This window comes from Heterodontus francisci, chromosome 10, assembly GCF_036365525.1.
Source record: "Heterodontus francisci isolate sHetFra1 chromosome 10, sHetFra1.hap1, whole genome shotgun sequence".
NCBI classification, from domain to species: Eukaryota; Metazoa; Chordata; class Chondrichthyes; order Heterodontiformes; family Heterodontidae; genus Heterodontus; species Heterodontus francisci.
Window position 1 is genome coordinate 66,136,178 of NC_090380.1, and position 14,190 is coordinate 66,150,367.

Genomic DNA, 14,190 nt, shown 5'->3' on the forward strand with positions numbered 1-14,190 from the left:
TTTTGCTCACTGAGTCTTTCGTCTTTTGCACTTAGACCACTTACTGAAAGTGTTTGGTGTGCATCAAAGGTGGTTTTGGGTGGGTGGGGGGGGGGTTGGTGGGGAGGAATGTTGTAGAGCTTTGTAGTTTGAAACCTCTTTGTTATTTTCTAGAGTTGAATATCTTTCTCTTTTTAGGTATTTGGTGCTCGATGAGGCTGATAGGATGCTTGACATGGGATTTGAACCACAGATTCGCCGCATTGTTGAGCAGGATGCAATGCCACCGAAGGATGTGCGGCAGACTCTAATGTTCAGTGCAACATTTCCAAAAGAGATACAGGTTTGTGACTATTGCTGAGACTCCACTTAAACACTGATCTCTTTGGAATGAGAATATTAGTTGTGCAAGTATTTTCCAGGTAGCAAAGGAATCAGCTGTTATGACCTTGCCCTGCCTTAAACTGTGATGTCTGTTTTACCTGGAGAACAGGTGGCTTCTATCATTCTGTAGCTGAAGCCCTTGTGGGAACTTCTGTGTATTGTTTCCACCTCCATATGTTGCCACTTAAATTATTTGTTTACTGTTGAGATAATGGGATTATGATCCCCATGGTGATCAACAAACGAGTTTACTGAATGGCCCAATAAACCAAATGGACAAGATTTCACTTTTATAACTGCTCCAACAGTCAACTCAATGAACATAAATTAAACACAACAGAAATTATGGTCAATATATAGTTTATAGATTTCACAATTATCAGATGTAACAAAGAACACTCATTTACTGGACAGTCCCTCAAAGATGGCACTGACCAGTCACAAAGTTCTCAACTATAAACTTCAGGTAGATTTCCAACTCCTGTTCTCCCAAGATACAGATGTAATATCTACTCGTCAATAGCGAGCATTGCAGTCTTCCCTTCAACATTTCAGTCTTGTTGCCTCAACGTCCTCAGTCATGCGTACAGTGGTCTTGATGGCATGGTTCCACCAGTAACTCTTAAGTCACCAAAAGCAGCTGCTGTCATTCATATTTACCAATGGCCAGCTCCCAGAATCAGGCTCCAGTTTCAGCAGCCTGGCTTCAAAATGGCCTGCTTCAGCTCTGGAATCTGAGCTTGAATAGCTCTAGTTGTGTTCCTCTGGTTAAATGACTGTTTTATCTGGTTCCAGCCAGTTCTTTCTCTACAACCTTTCATTTTCAAGTCAGGGTCTGTCTCAACAGAAAGCTTTGAAACCAGTCTTTGTACCTAACAATACAACAAGTCATCTGTTCTGATAAATCTGCACATGCTTCTCCACTGGTCCCGCACTGCCGACTCCATAACAATGGGGCCACTCTAGCTTTCAAAAGATGTTTAGAAAATGCAACGTTGTCATTTGTAGTTTCTAAATTTCAAATGAATTTTTAAAGATCTGTTGCTTAATCTTTACATATCAGATCACATTCCTTGGCATAATGATTTGGCTGTTGTAAGCTTTCATCCTTGAGTTTTACTTGTATTGGGCAATGAATCTCTTGAAAGCAAATAATGTGTAACGGTCAAAATGGCTCTTTAGGTAACCGAACAAGATCTTAATTAAACCCATGAAGTTATGTCGGTGTTGCATCTTATTAGTTCTGGGATGTTGTAGCCTTATTTGTGGCCAGGGTTAACTAGGAGTAGCAGTCCTACTTGAAAGGTAGGATAAAGAAACATTTACTTTTGATGACTCAAATATTTTGGTGACCCAGTTCTCAAAATAGGCTGCATCCCAGATGCACCCCCAGTCTTTGCACTCTTGGTTATGCTGCTCTTTGAAAATCAAGTTATTTGATCATAAATTAGACCTTGCCGAGGAATGCCCAAATGAATTGCATGCTTTTTTTTCCTTCCACGCCCTGTGCCTGCTATGACTTTCTGTTTCTGTACCTTGCTGTCCTTGGATGTGATTCTGTCCCTAGCCAAAACTGAAGGTGTCCAGAACATGAAACCTGTGGAAGATCACATGATTTCACAATGCAGCTTCAGGTGGCTTTTTCCATGTTCTAATTCTTCTCTCCTACTGTACAGACAGGCTGCCTACACTTCGGAATTCTGTGGAGATGGTCAGACTTGGGTAATTGCATTGGGCAAGACTTTGAAGCTGCAGCATAGTTGTTAATTGTGGGTACAATGTATTATGAAGTAACATACAGTAATTCAGTTAATACTTTTAAGCTAGTGCTTGCATTAGTGTACTAAGTAAAATGGCAATTAATAGTGAATTATTCCTATTTGGGTAGGCTTTTGGACTTGATTTATTTTGAAGAAATGTTGGGTGTGGGGAGCTGTTAAAACTTTAGTAATTTTATACCTTTTTTAAAATAATGGTCCAGTGTTTGATATTTCTCCTGCAAATCCACCCTTAGATACTTGCTCGTGACTTTCTCGATGAATACATATTCTTGGCAGTTGGTCGTGTGGGTTCCACCTCTGAAAACATAACTCAGAAGGTGGTGTGGGTGGAAGAACAAGACAAGCGCTCATTCCTGCTGGACCTCTTGAATGCCACAGGTAAATATAACTTTTTTGAAAATGCTGGTCCAGGTCAGTTCCAAATTTAAACCTGAATCTTCCACTGAGCTAATTCATTACCATTGCTAATAAAATAGGACTTGACCTGTTGAGGATTATGTAGAGCCTTCTGTATTTCTGTCCCACATGTGGTCATCTTTGCAGTATGGAACTAATTAAAAGGCAATTCCTCTTGGCCATTGCTAAAGAATGGAAGTCTGGGTCAGTTGGTGCCTGTGCTTTCAGTACTTTGGAATTGTTCTTCAAGGCTAGTTGCTCTTTTAAAGAGCTGTAAATGGACTTTCCCACCTTTTCAGATTGTGGAATGACTTCAATTGCAGCAGTTGCCTTCAACATTAGCAGTTTGGGCTGCATTTTCTTCGCGATTTATTGCTGTTGCAAGGATTTTCTCTGTCACAAATAAAAAACAGCCATAATGGGCATTTTATTTGTGCTCTAAATATCACCTAGTTTGCAAACTAATTTTGTTCCATTCCATGGATAGAAGATTGAGAAACTAGTCATTCCATGTTTTAATGTCAATATTTTTCCTCTTTTGCTTTTCTCCCCCTCCCTTCTCCCTCCACAACCACCACGCACTGTATTTCGATTTGAGAGCTTTTTCCCCCAACTATTGGGTTTGTATGGTTATAGAATGCCTTCAAACTAGGATGCTTGCCTTCACTGATGTCCAACCAATTAGTTTTCTTTTTCCTGCTGTAGGAAAAGACTCTCTAACACTGGTCTTTGTGGAGACTAAGAAGGGTGCCGATTCGTTGGAAGATTTCCTTTACCGTGAGGGTTATGCTTGTACCAGCATCCACGGTGACCGTTCTCAGAGAGATCGAGAGGAGGCTCTGCATCAGTTCCGCTCTGGAAGATGCCCCATTCTGGTTGCCACAGCGGTATGTCCATTTTTAAATTGGGTTGAACAGTATTAAGTGTTAACAGCATGCAGTTATGCTTGTTTAGACTTTTACATTCCACGCATTCTAGTGGAGTTCATACTTTTTCAGTTTAATGCCAAGCTACTTAAAGGTGGGCTCAGTGTAATTTGAGTGCCAGTCAGATATTGGGCTGAATTGAAACTGAATTGCAAGTGATGTAATTTGTATTGATTTTTGGATAAAATGTAACTTCTCTAATTCATAGGTCGCAGCCCGTGGACTTGACATTTCTAATGTCAAACATGTCATCAATTTTGACCTACCTAGTGACATTGAGGAGTATGTGCATCGCATTGGGCGTACTGGTCGTGTTGGCAACCTTGGTATGTTAATTGAACGAATCACCAAATTAATTTTAGTATCAAAACAATGTACTTAAATGCTGTCTTAGTGTTCTTGTTAGAAATAGTATTAAATGTGCCACTGATCCTGCAGTAATTTCAGGTGCATCTAAGTTTTGGTTGCTTTCGTTTAGGTCTTGCCACCTCATTCTTTAATGAGAAGAACAGTAATATTACTAAAGATCTTCTGGATCTACTTGTGGAGGCTAAACAAGAAGTACCATCCTGGCTGGAAAACCTGGCGTATGAGCAGCAGCATAGGAGCACTGGCCGTGGACGATCTAAGAGGTGAACCTGCAGGCAAAATAATTCCTGAATATGCTTTCTGCATCTTTCCTTTTATGCAAGGAAATCAACTGAGGTTATGTCAATCAGGAAAAGGCTAGTTCTTGTAGAGAAGAGGTTGAGGGGTGACCTAATAGATATTTAAAAATGAAGGATTTGATGGGGTAGATGTACAAAAAAAGATTCTGCTTGTCAAGAGATCAAAACTAGGGATCCATAAATATAAGGTTAGTAACTAATAAATCCAGTAAAGAATTCAGGTGGAACTTGCTACTAATAGTTGAGGTGACTAGGTCTATTTTTAATGGGAAGCTAGATAATCATGAGGGAGAAAGGAATATGATAGGTTGGAGTTTTGTAAAGTAGAGTAGGAGGAGGCTCATGTAGAGCATAAACACTGGCATCGACCAGTTGAGCTGAATGGCCTGTGCGCTGTAAAAATTTTGTAACTCGTATTCTGTTCTACCCATGCAGGCTTCTTGGCATTAACTTTTCCAGCAAGCAGGTTAGGGCAGTCTTACCTGTAGATCTTGGGTGCATCTGTGCTTTCTAAATTGCTACATAATTGTAACAAGGTTCATGCAAGACAGGGTCCCTTTTTTTAATCGTTGCACTCCTCAACCTGGATTGCGATATTTGTCTGTTCAGTGTTCTAAAATTGTTTAAAACGGTTAACCTCTTCGAGGCAATTTGTGGCACAGCTAGGCTCAGCAAGCTCCACTGCTCTTGGGTAAGGCATCTCAAATTTGCAACATGCCTACCACTTAGCCAGAACATGTTCAGCATTTTGAGTTAAGTTCAGCAGCAGGTTTTATTCAAAATTGAGCACTTTAAATAGGCTCTAATTCCTTTAATCTTGAAACTATTATAATTGCACTTATACTGTTCCTGAATTGGATATTAGTAGATTTCCACCTTTGTTAATCATTTGTGATGCAGGAACTTTGTATACTGCAATTTCTATGAACATTTCATGTTCATTTTCTAGTTTCAATAAGGTAAACAATGTTACGTGAAATCAATTTGTCTGCCTGTACATTCAAAGACAGAATTGTGTGTTTTGGTCTGTCCTGTGATGCTTGTAATTATCTTTGTGGTAAACACACAAGTCTTAACTAGTCGCACCCCAAAATGTTCTCCATACACTGCAAAGAGCAAAAATTTAGATTCCATAATTGAATGTTCAGTTTATGTTTGAACCACTTCTCAGCCTTGATACCCTTTACTATAAATGAAGTGGTAGGCCTAGTTCTGCATGGAGTTTGAGATGGATTTAAACTGGAATTAGCTGCAGACCTGAAGCAGTTGCTGCTTGTCTTCCTTCTCCCTTGCCCAAACCCAGGCTGGTTTCGGTGCATTATTTGTTAACCTTTTCACTTTGCAGCCTCATTTTATCTTTGGCTACTAACTTGTTTGAACTTGCATGTACAAACTATTTAGAAATGAAGTTGAGGGTATTGGAGCTAGGATAATAGAGCTGAGTGAAGCAATATTCATAACTTCTCAGAAAAGCATTTTAAATTTTGCATTTCAGTCGGTTTGCAGCCGGATTTGGTGCCAGGGATTACAGACAGACCAACAGCAGCTTCAATGCCCGTGGAAACCGCAACACTGGCCACAGCGGACCCAGAGGATATGGAGGAGGTGAATATGAAGAAATTATCTTGCTATGCCTAGTACTTGAGATTTTCCTGGAACAAATTTTAAAGTGCAATTAAGTTGAAATACTGTTGCCACCTGCTTCCCAAGTCGCCAGCAAAGCTGCTTTTGTCGTAGTTGTGTTGGGGGGAAGCTTTTGTATGCTCAAGATTGGTTTGAGGGATTGCTGGTTCCTTATACTAATAGTTAACTCCTTAACATGTGTTAATGCGATCGAATTAAACGCATCAATTGTGCAATAGAAACTTGATTACTTTTGGTACGCAATTGAGTGCTGCCTTAGATTGGCGCTGTCTGCAGGGGGTTTAATTTCTTCATTGCAATTTATCTTGGAGTATGGCAAACTGAAATTCCAGCTGCCAAAATAGCCATATGGTTATCCTAAGCATGTATGGGGTACAACTGCCTTTCTTGTCTCGGCAAATTTTAACTTGTGCTGCACTCATTTCTGTTCCTGGCTGACTCCTCTGCTGAAGGCATTTGCCACTTTGGATTATAGTTCCACAAGTGGATTTTATGCAGTACTTTGGTCATATGAGCCAGTACAGTGTCGGGCCTTTTCAATTTGTGTGGTTAGTAACCACACAGAATACCTCCCGTTGCCCAGCGTCCATCTTCCTTGAAATTGCTATCCAGCGACTCTTACTGGAGTCAACCAATAGAGATATCTGGGTAGCTTTTCCCTTTACTAATGCAGGATGCAGAGGGCAATTGCAATTTCACTGAACAGCTAATGTACTTTCTGATCTTTCTACTTTGCATAATCTATGAAACTGTAAAAGTTTAAATTCTCCAACTGAACACATTTGTTTTCCAGGTAGTTATGGAAACTATTACAATGCTGATGGATATGGCGGAGCTTACAACTCCCAGGTGGATTGGTGGGGAAACTGAAGAAATATTGCAGTGGATGCCACCTTGCCAAACAAGCTAAATGGAAACCACATGTAACTGAGCCAGACTATACCTTGTGTAGCTTCAAGAACTCACAGTACATTACCAGCTGTGATTCTCTGGATTTTTTAAAGGGAGCTCAAATGCAAAAAGAGAAAGCAGTAACAGAGGAACATGAACCCTAGACCATGGAGAAAATGTGGCCATAAACAGCACTAGAATATTGGCTATAGATGTTTAAACTGTGTGCTGTGTTTAAGTTTATTTCTCTGTAACTGAGGATCATTTGTATGTTAATGTACTGTGCCTTTATAGAGGAACTTTTATTTTTGATGTCCTACTGGTTCATTGGGCCTGAGTTCTCACAATCATTCTCTAGCACAATCTGAGAGAGACTTGGGCAAAACAAACCTTGGCAGAAGCAGGGTGAAATGGCTTTACCAGGAGTCATTTACCCAGTTGCACTTAACATTGTTACAAGGCTGAAAATAAGCAGCGACCTCCATTACGGCCTTGACATGCGTGACCTGTAAAGACAACTTTGGGGCATTTGCAGCATTCTGATCCCTAATGTGGGGAACTGATGTTGCTCACTCTATCCTGGATAGATATCTGTTGGGGACATGGTAGTTTTACAAGCCATTCCAACAATGTGTACAGTGTCAAGTTTTAATTCACTGCTGTTTCAGATTACTACACCTAAGCAAATGCAAAAGTTCAGAAAACTTGACATCAAGTAACTTGACAACATTTAAAGGCAGCTAGTTAACTAATTCAGGCTTGCCTGGAGTGGGCAGAAAGTAGCTAGAATGTATTTTTAGGGGATTTTGAAAACTTGAAGTTTTTAGATATGGATGAAAATCCCATCCATTAGAAATCTTAAATGCCTGCCGTATCTAAAAGGAAATTTGGAATTTCGGAATGGCTAAATGGACCACAGCACCGAGCGACTGTACAGGCAGACTCGGCTGATTTTGGTCTGATACGCATGCTAGTGTTGTTTTTTGGTCAAGGGGAACGAACAGAAAGATCTCTGCAGCAGGCTTCTTTACTGAAAAAAATTACATTTGTGTATATTCAAGCTGCATTACAAAGTTCAGAAAAGCCGCATTTAACTGTTTACTGTAGATTCTGTAAAGTTGCTCCACTAGGGTCTGAAGTTTGATGCTTGGAGATCACAGAGAATGGAAATGTACACATTACTGCACAAGGTGCCAACGCTGGTAATTGATCGCATATCCACTACAGCATAGTGGCTTAGGTTTCCTTTTGCACTGTCCATTATGCGGACAAATTGTCAGTTTAATCCGCTAAATCTGGCCAAAGATGTTTTTTCCCACCTGTTTAAATGTTGAGCTGTACAATGCTGCAGTCAGGTGAGTTGACTTCAAACTGCCAAGATAGGGTAGTTTTTTTCCTTAGCTTATTTTTTCAAGTGGCCAGACTGCCAGTATAAAAACTACTGGAAATATTTGGTGGTGGAGAATGAACTGAAAAGTAGCAAAAGAACTTATCAAGTGCAATACATCTATTAAATGTGTTGTGCCTTCTTGTACTGAAATTCTCATCAATGGAAAGTAGATGCACTGACAGTATTGAGCTAATCTCTTGTGATGAATGGTGCTATACAGGTAGGTTTAGGCCCTTATACATTGTGCCCATCAGGTTTTATATAAGAGATCTAAATACCTTTAACAAATTTATTTTAATGCACATTCAGAGAATATTTTATATACAGATGTCTTGTCTTGCATGCATTTTCTTGAACCTCCAAGTCTTTTTTTGCAGTGATTGTCAAATGCAGCTTAGTTAGAAGGGGAGGGGGTGGGAAAGAGGCTAGATACCAAACCAGGACTATTTTGGGACCATGGGGGTCTAACAGTTGGGAATTAACTATTTGCACACAACAGATTTAGGTATTTTTGCTGCTAGTTTTGTGTAATATTTATTCATTTGACAAATATTTAATTTTTGTGTTTTTGTTTTGTAAGCCTAAAAGTGATTCTTTGAAAGTTCATAGAAAACCCGAAAAAGTAACTTGACCAAAAGACAGTCCAAAAACACTGGCACTTGAATGTTGAATGTCAACGTATGCGTGAATATATATACATATATTTCGGGGTAGCGTGAGCTCTTACTGTTAAGGTCATATTGGACCCAGAGTCAGAAACTGAACCACAACCCACCGTCGGCCTTGATTGCCGCTATTTCCCATTGTCCTATTAAATTCATTCATGTGGGTAATTTGATCAAAACTGAAATAAAATATGCCAAGGTTTGGACAGAGTTTCTTAAAATTCTAGAGGAAAATGTTTAGAAAATGGCAAAATGTTGAGGTACTCCAATTTGTTTTTTTATGTTTAGTAATGTCTGGCAAAGAGCAAATTTAATACATGTGGTTATCACTTTATTGTTGCATTTGTGTATTAAGTGACTTGGGTATTCAACTTGACACTTCTAAGCAAGTTGTAGTTTTTAGACCTAACATTCGTAAATTGTAGAAATCCTCTTCATGCTGTAAATTCCAACAAAACTATTGCAGTGCATGAATGTGTCCAGTCTTGCTCAGTGCATTGAATACCTTTTAGTCACTGTAGATCTAGAATTTGCTTTCTATAATAGTTTAGATGCTATGCTCTACATTGCACGAGAAGACACAGCTGTGCATTACTTATGATTTTATCAATAAAAGGTTTGAGCTGCATCAACTAATGGTTTTTGTGCTGACTTGTGGGCAGGGAGAAAAAGTTCTAGAGTATTAAGTTTGAGTCTCAACTTTATAGTAAAATATTGACTTAATTTTCTAGTTTGTTTAAAAACTTAAAGATTTTCTGTAAATTCATTGTAGCTTGTAGATAAAATCTCTATACTCAATCCACATTACTGGTCCATAATCCAGTAAGCCTACCAATGGAGATTGAGCTGCACTGGCAGTTACTCTGGATCCTGAGAATGGGGTTGGTGTTAAAATTTTTCTTTAAAAATCCACCTTTGCTTTTGAGCTCAACCGATCATTGTTTTTCTTCAAGCCATTGAGACAGTGAGGTGAGTGTGACTTGACATCAAGGCAGCATTTGAGTACAGCATCAAGGAGCCCTAGCAAAACTGGAGTCAATGGGAATAGGGGAATCTCCGCTGGTTGGAGTCGTACCTAGTGCAAAGGAAGGTGGTGGTTGGTCAATCTCTGCTCCAGGGCATCACGGCAGGCGCTCCTCAGGGTAGTGTCCTGGGCCCAACCATCTGCTTCATCAATGACCTTCAAACATAAAGTCAGAAGTGGGGATGTTTGCTGATTGCACAATGTGCAACACCAGTCTCAACTCAGATACTGGAGCGGTCTGTAGAAATGCAGCAAAACCTGGACAATTTCCAGGCCTGGGCTGTTGTGTGGTACAAATGTTACTTGCCACTTAAGTGCCAGGCAATAGCCATCTCAAACAAGAGAATCTTGCCACATCCCCATGACATTCCAGGGGGTACCATTGGCCAGAAACTGAACTGGATGAGTCACATAAATACCATGTCAGCAAGAGGTCAGAGGCTAGGAATCCTGTGGTGAGTAACACTTCTGACTCCTCGAAGCCTGTCCATCTTCTACAAGACCTGTCAGGAGACTGTGATGGAATACTCTCTACTTAACTGGATGGGTGCAGCTCCAACAACAGAAGCTCGACACCCTCCAGGACAAAGCAGCCAGCTTGATTGGCACCCCACCTATGAACATTAACTCCCTCCACCACTGACTTAGTGGCAGTAGTGTGTACAATTTACAAGATGCACTCCAGCAACACACAGGCTGCTTAGACAGCATCTTCCAAACCCATGACCTCTAAGACCTAGAAGGACAAGGGCAGCAGGTGCATGGAAACACCACCACCTGCAAGTTCCCCTCCAAGCCCCACACCATCCTCATGTGGAACTATATTGCTATTCCTTCACTGTTGCTGGGTCAAAATCCTGGAACACTCTCCCTAACAGCACTGTGGGTGTACCTACCCCACATGGATTGCAGTGGTTCAAGAAGGCAATAAATTCTAGCCTAGCCAGTGACACCCATCCCATGAACTAATAAAAAAAAAACCTCCAATGTTGAGAAATTGACACTAGTGGTGCAAGGCAGGTAAATTCTGGGTTGCCTATGACTTGTAGCATATTGCTATATCAAGTGTTTACACTAGGTAATGAGAGGTCACTTCATTCTGTAATTCTGATCTCTAGGTCATTATTGCAATGACCAGTACAGTGCCTGACCTCTATCAGAGCACTAAGAATGTTGCATTCAGATGAGGACTAGTTTGGCCTTCAGGGTAACCAAATGCTTCCAGAGCAATCCGTATGGGACTTCTGTTATAGCCATCACTTCAACCATTAGAGCAACACTTGTAATTATGTCAATGCTGTTGACACATTGAAGTTAGCTGCCATGTTTACCCTCCATTGTAACCATTATTGCATTTCAGTACTTAATTGGCTGAAGTGTTAGCAGGTTTTTGAGACTGGAGAGCACTTGTATGGGTGAGTATTTCCATTCCAGGTGTTCAGGCCATAGGATATAATTCAGGAGTTGGGTTAGTAGTTTGAGTAGATCTCATGAAATTTGAGATGTGATCCATTTTGGGAGGACATCTACATAAGAGTTCAGATACACAAATCTTGGAGAGTAAATAAAAGCAAAATACTGCAGATGCTGGAAATCTGAAATAAAAACAAGAAATGCTGGAAATACTCTGGTCTGGCAGCATCTGTGGAGAGAAGCCAAGTTAACGTTTCAAGTCAGTGACCCTTCTAAGGGGAAGGGTCACTGACTTGAAACTAACTCTGCTTCTCAAGGATAAAGCTGCTTTTAGGATCTTGAGTTTTACGAACAGTGGATGATTAAACCATTTGCTTGTCTTTCAGCCACTTTTAAGATGTCAAGGCCATGACAAGTTGACGATTCATTGATTCTAAGGATGAGGGGCTTTAGTCTAGATGTTTAGATAACGCAGTCTGTAATAGTGACTACGTTGCATTGTTTTCAACTAAACTAGCACCCAAGGTTGTAAACGTAGAAACATAGGAAATAGGAGCAATAGTAGGCCATTTGGCCCTTCGAGCCTGCTCCGCCATTCACTATGATCCCTACGCCCAAAGAGCTATATCTAACTCTTCCTTGATTTGACCTCAACTGCTTTCTGTGGTAGTGAGTTTCACAGGCTCACTACTCTGGGTGAAGAAATTTTTCCCCAACTCAGTCCTGAAGGGTTTACCCCGTATCTTTAGACTATGACCCCACCATCGGGAACATCCTTCCAGCATCTACCCTGTCAAGTGCTGTTAGAATTTTATAGTTTTGAGATTTCCCCCTCACTCTTCTGAACTCCAGCGAATATAATCCTAACTGACTCAATCTCTCCTCATATGTCAGTCCTGCCATCAAAAGAATCAATCTGGTCAACCTTTGCTGCACTCCCTCTATAGCAAAAATATCCTTCCTCGGGTAAGGAGACCAAAACTGTGCACAATATTCCAGGTGTGGCCTCACCAAGGCCCTGTATAATTGCAGCAAGACATCCCTGCTCCTGTACTCTGTTTATAGCCGTTCGGATATTCTGCCTTCCTGTTTTTGCCTCAAGTGGATAATCTCATTAATCCACATTTATACTGCATCTGCCCACTCGCTCAACTTGTCCAAATCACCCTGAAGCCTCTCTGCATCCTCCTCACAACTCACCCTCCCAGTTTTGTCATCTGCAAATTTGGAGATATTACATTTAGTTCCCTCATCTAAATCATTAATATATATTGTGAATAGCTAGAATTGCAAGTGCACTCAAAGCTGGCCTTGCCTCCAAAATGAATTAATTGTTATTGAGTTTCTGCTAATTGTCTGATTAGTGTGCCTTTGTGGAGACTTCTAAGTTTTCTTAGGTGCAAGACTACTAATAGGCATATTGTAATGGCTTTTGAATAATTGATTAATTGGTTAAGTCTTTTTTTAAATTCTTTTGGGATATGGGTCATTGCTGCAGTCAATGTGATGGAGGAACACACACTGTTCTTTGGGAGTTCCAGGATTTTGATTGTGATGCAATATATTTCCAGATCAGGATGGTACCTAACTTGAACTTGCAGGTGGTCCTATGCACTTGTTCAAGGTGGTACAGATTGCAGTTTGGAAGCTGTCAAGATTTGACAAGTTGCTATAATGCATTCTGTGGATGGTATACATTGCAGCGACGATGCACTAGTGGTGCAAGGAGTGAATAAGGTGGTGGATGGAGTGCCAATCAAGCAGGCTGCCTTGTCCTAGATGGTGTCTGGCTTTGAGTGTTGGAACTGCATTCATCCAGGCAAGTTGGGAACATTCTGTCACACTCCTATTTTGTACCTTGCAGATGTTGGAAAGGTTTTGGGGAGTTAGTTGCTGCAGAATATCCAGCCTCTGACATGCTCTTGTAGCTGCAGTGTTTGTGACTGGTCCAATTAAGTCTCTAGTCAGTGGTGGTAAACTTCAGTGTCAAAGGGAGATAGTAATTGCCTGCCACCTGTGGTGCAAATGTTATTTGCCCCTTATGTCCACGTCTTGCTGCATGCAGGTATGGACTGCTTTATTTTTTTTTAATTGCAAATGGAACTGACCACTGCAATCAGCAAACTTCACTTCTGACCTTGTGATGGAGGGGAGGTGATGAAGTAGCTGAAGATGGTTAGGTTAGGCACTACCCTGAGGAACTCTTGTAGCGATGTCCTGGACTGAGATGATTGGCCTGACAATCACAGCCATCTATCTTTGTGTAACTCTAGCCAGCGATGAGGTTCCCCCAATTCCCATTGACTTCAATTTTACTAGGGCTGCTTGATGCTACATTCAGTCAAATGCTGCCTTGATGTCAAGGGTGGTTACTCTTGCCTCATTCCTGGAATTTGGCTCTTCTGTCCATGTTTGGACCAAGACTGCAGTGAGGTCTGGAGCAGAGTGACCCTGGTGGAACCCAAACTCAATATTGGCAAGTGCTGCTTGATAGCACTGTCGACAACACCTTCCATCGCTCTGCAGACTGGAACAGTAATTGGCTGGAATGGATTTGTCCTTTTTTGTGGACAGGACATGCCTGAAACCAAAAAATTGTCCAGGTAGATGCCAGTATCATAGCTGAAACAGCTTGGCTAGAGATGTCTAGTTCCGGAGCGCAAGTCCTCAGCACCTAGCCAGGATGTTGAGGTCCATAGTCTTTGCTGTATCCAGTGTACTCTATTGTTTATCATGTGGAGTGAAACAAATTTTCTGAAGACTGGCATCTGAAGGGACTCTTAAGAAGCAGAGATGGAGCATCCACTGGGCAATTCTGGCTGAACAATGTTGCAAATGCTTCAGCGTTGTCTTTTGCTCTGCCTTTGAGGATGGGGGTGTTTATGGAGCCGTATTTAGAATTAGGTTACAGGTGGTGGATTAGACACTTGTAAAAATTCTGCTTTTTTGTGATAAATCAGTTTTCAGCTGTATTAAACTTACTAGGTCAACACAAGTTTTTTTTAAAGCAAATTTTAAGTTGTAAAATG

The 14,190-nt window shown here is 40.8% G+C and overlaps 1 protein-coding gene across 1 annotated transcript in view; it reads left to right on the forward strand.

Moving 5' to 3' along the window:
• Nucleotides 1-9,356, forward strand: part of ddx3xa (DEAD-box helicase 3 X-linked a) — a 42,235-nt gene extending 32,879 nt beyond the window's left edge. Inside the window, exons 9-15 of the mRNA XM_068040660.1 lie at nucleotides 178-322; nucleotides 2,378-2,522; nucleotides 3,246-3,427; nucleotides 3,675-3,792; nucleotides 3,945-4,098; nucleotides 5,630-5,739; nucleotides 6,572-9,356. Coding sequence (XP_067896761.1) covers nucleotides 178-322; nucleotides 2,378-2,522; nucleotides 3,246-3,427; nucleotides 3,675-3,792; nucleotides 3,945-4,098; nucleotides 5,630-5,739; nucleotides 6,572-6,648 — 931 coding nt within the window. The 3' untranslated portion in view covers nucleotides 6,649-9,356. The remainder of the gene's footprint in view (nucleotides 1-177; nucleotides 323-2,377; nucleotides 2,523-3,245; nucleotides 3,428-3,674; nucleotides 3,793-3,944; nucleotides 4,099-5,629; nucleotides 5,740-6,571) is intronic.
• The last annotated feature ends 4,834 nt before the right edge of the window (nucleotides 9,357-14,190 follow it).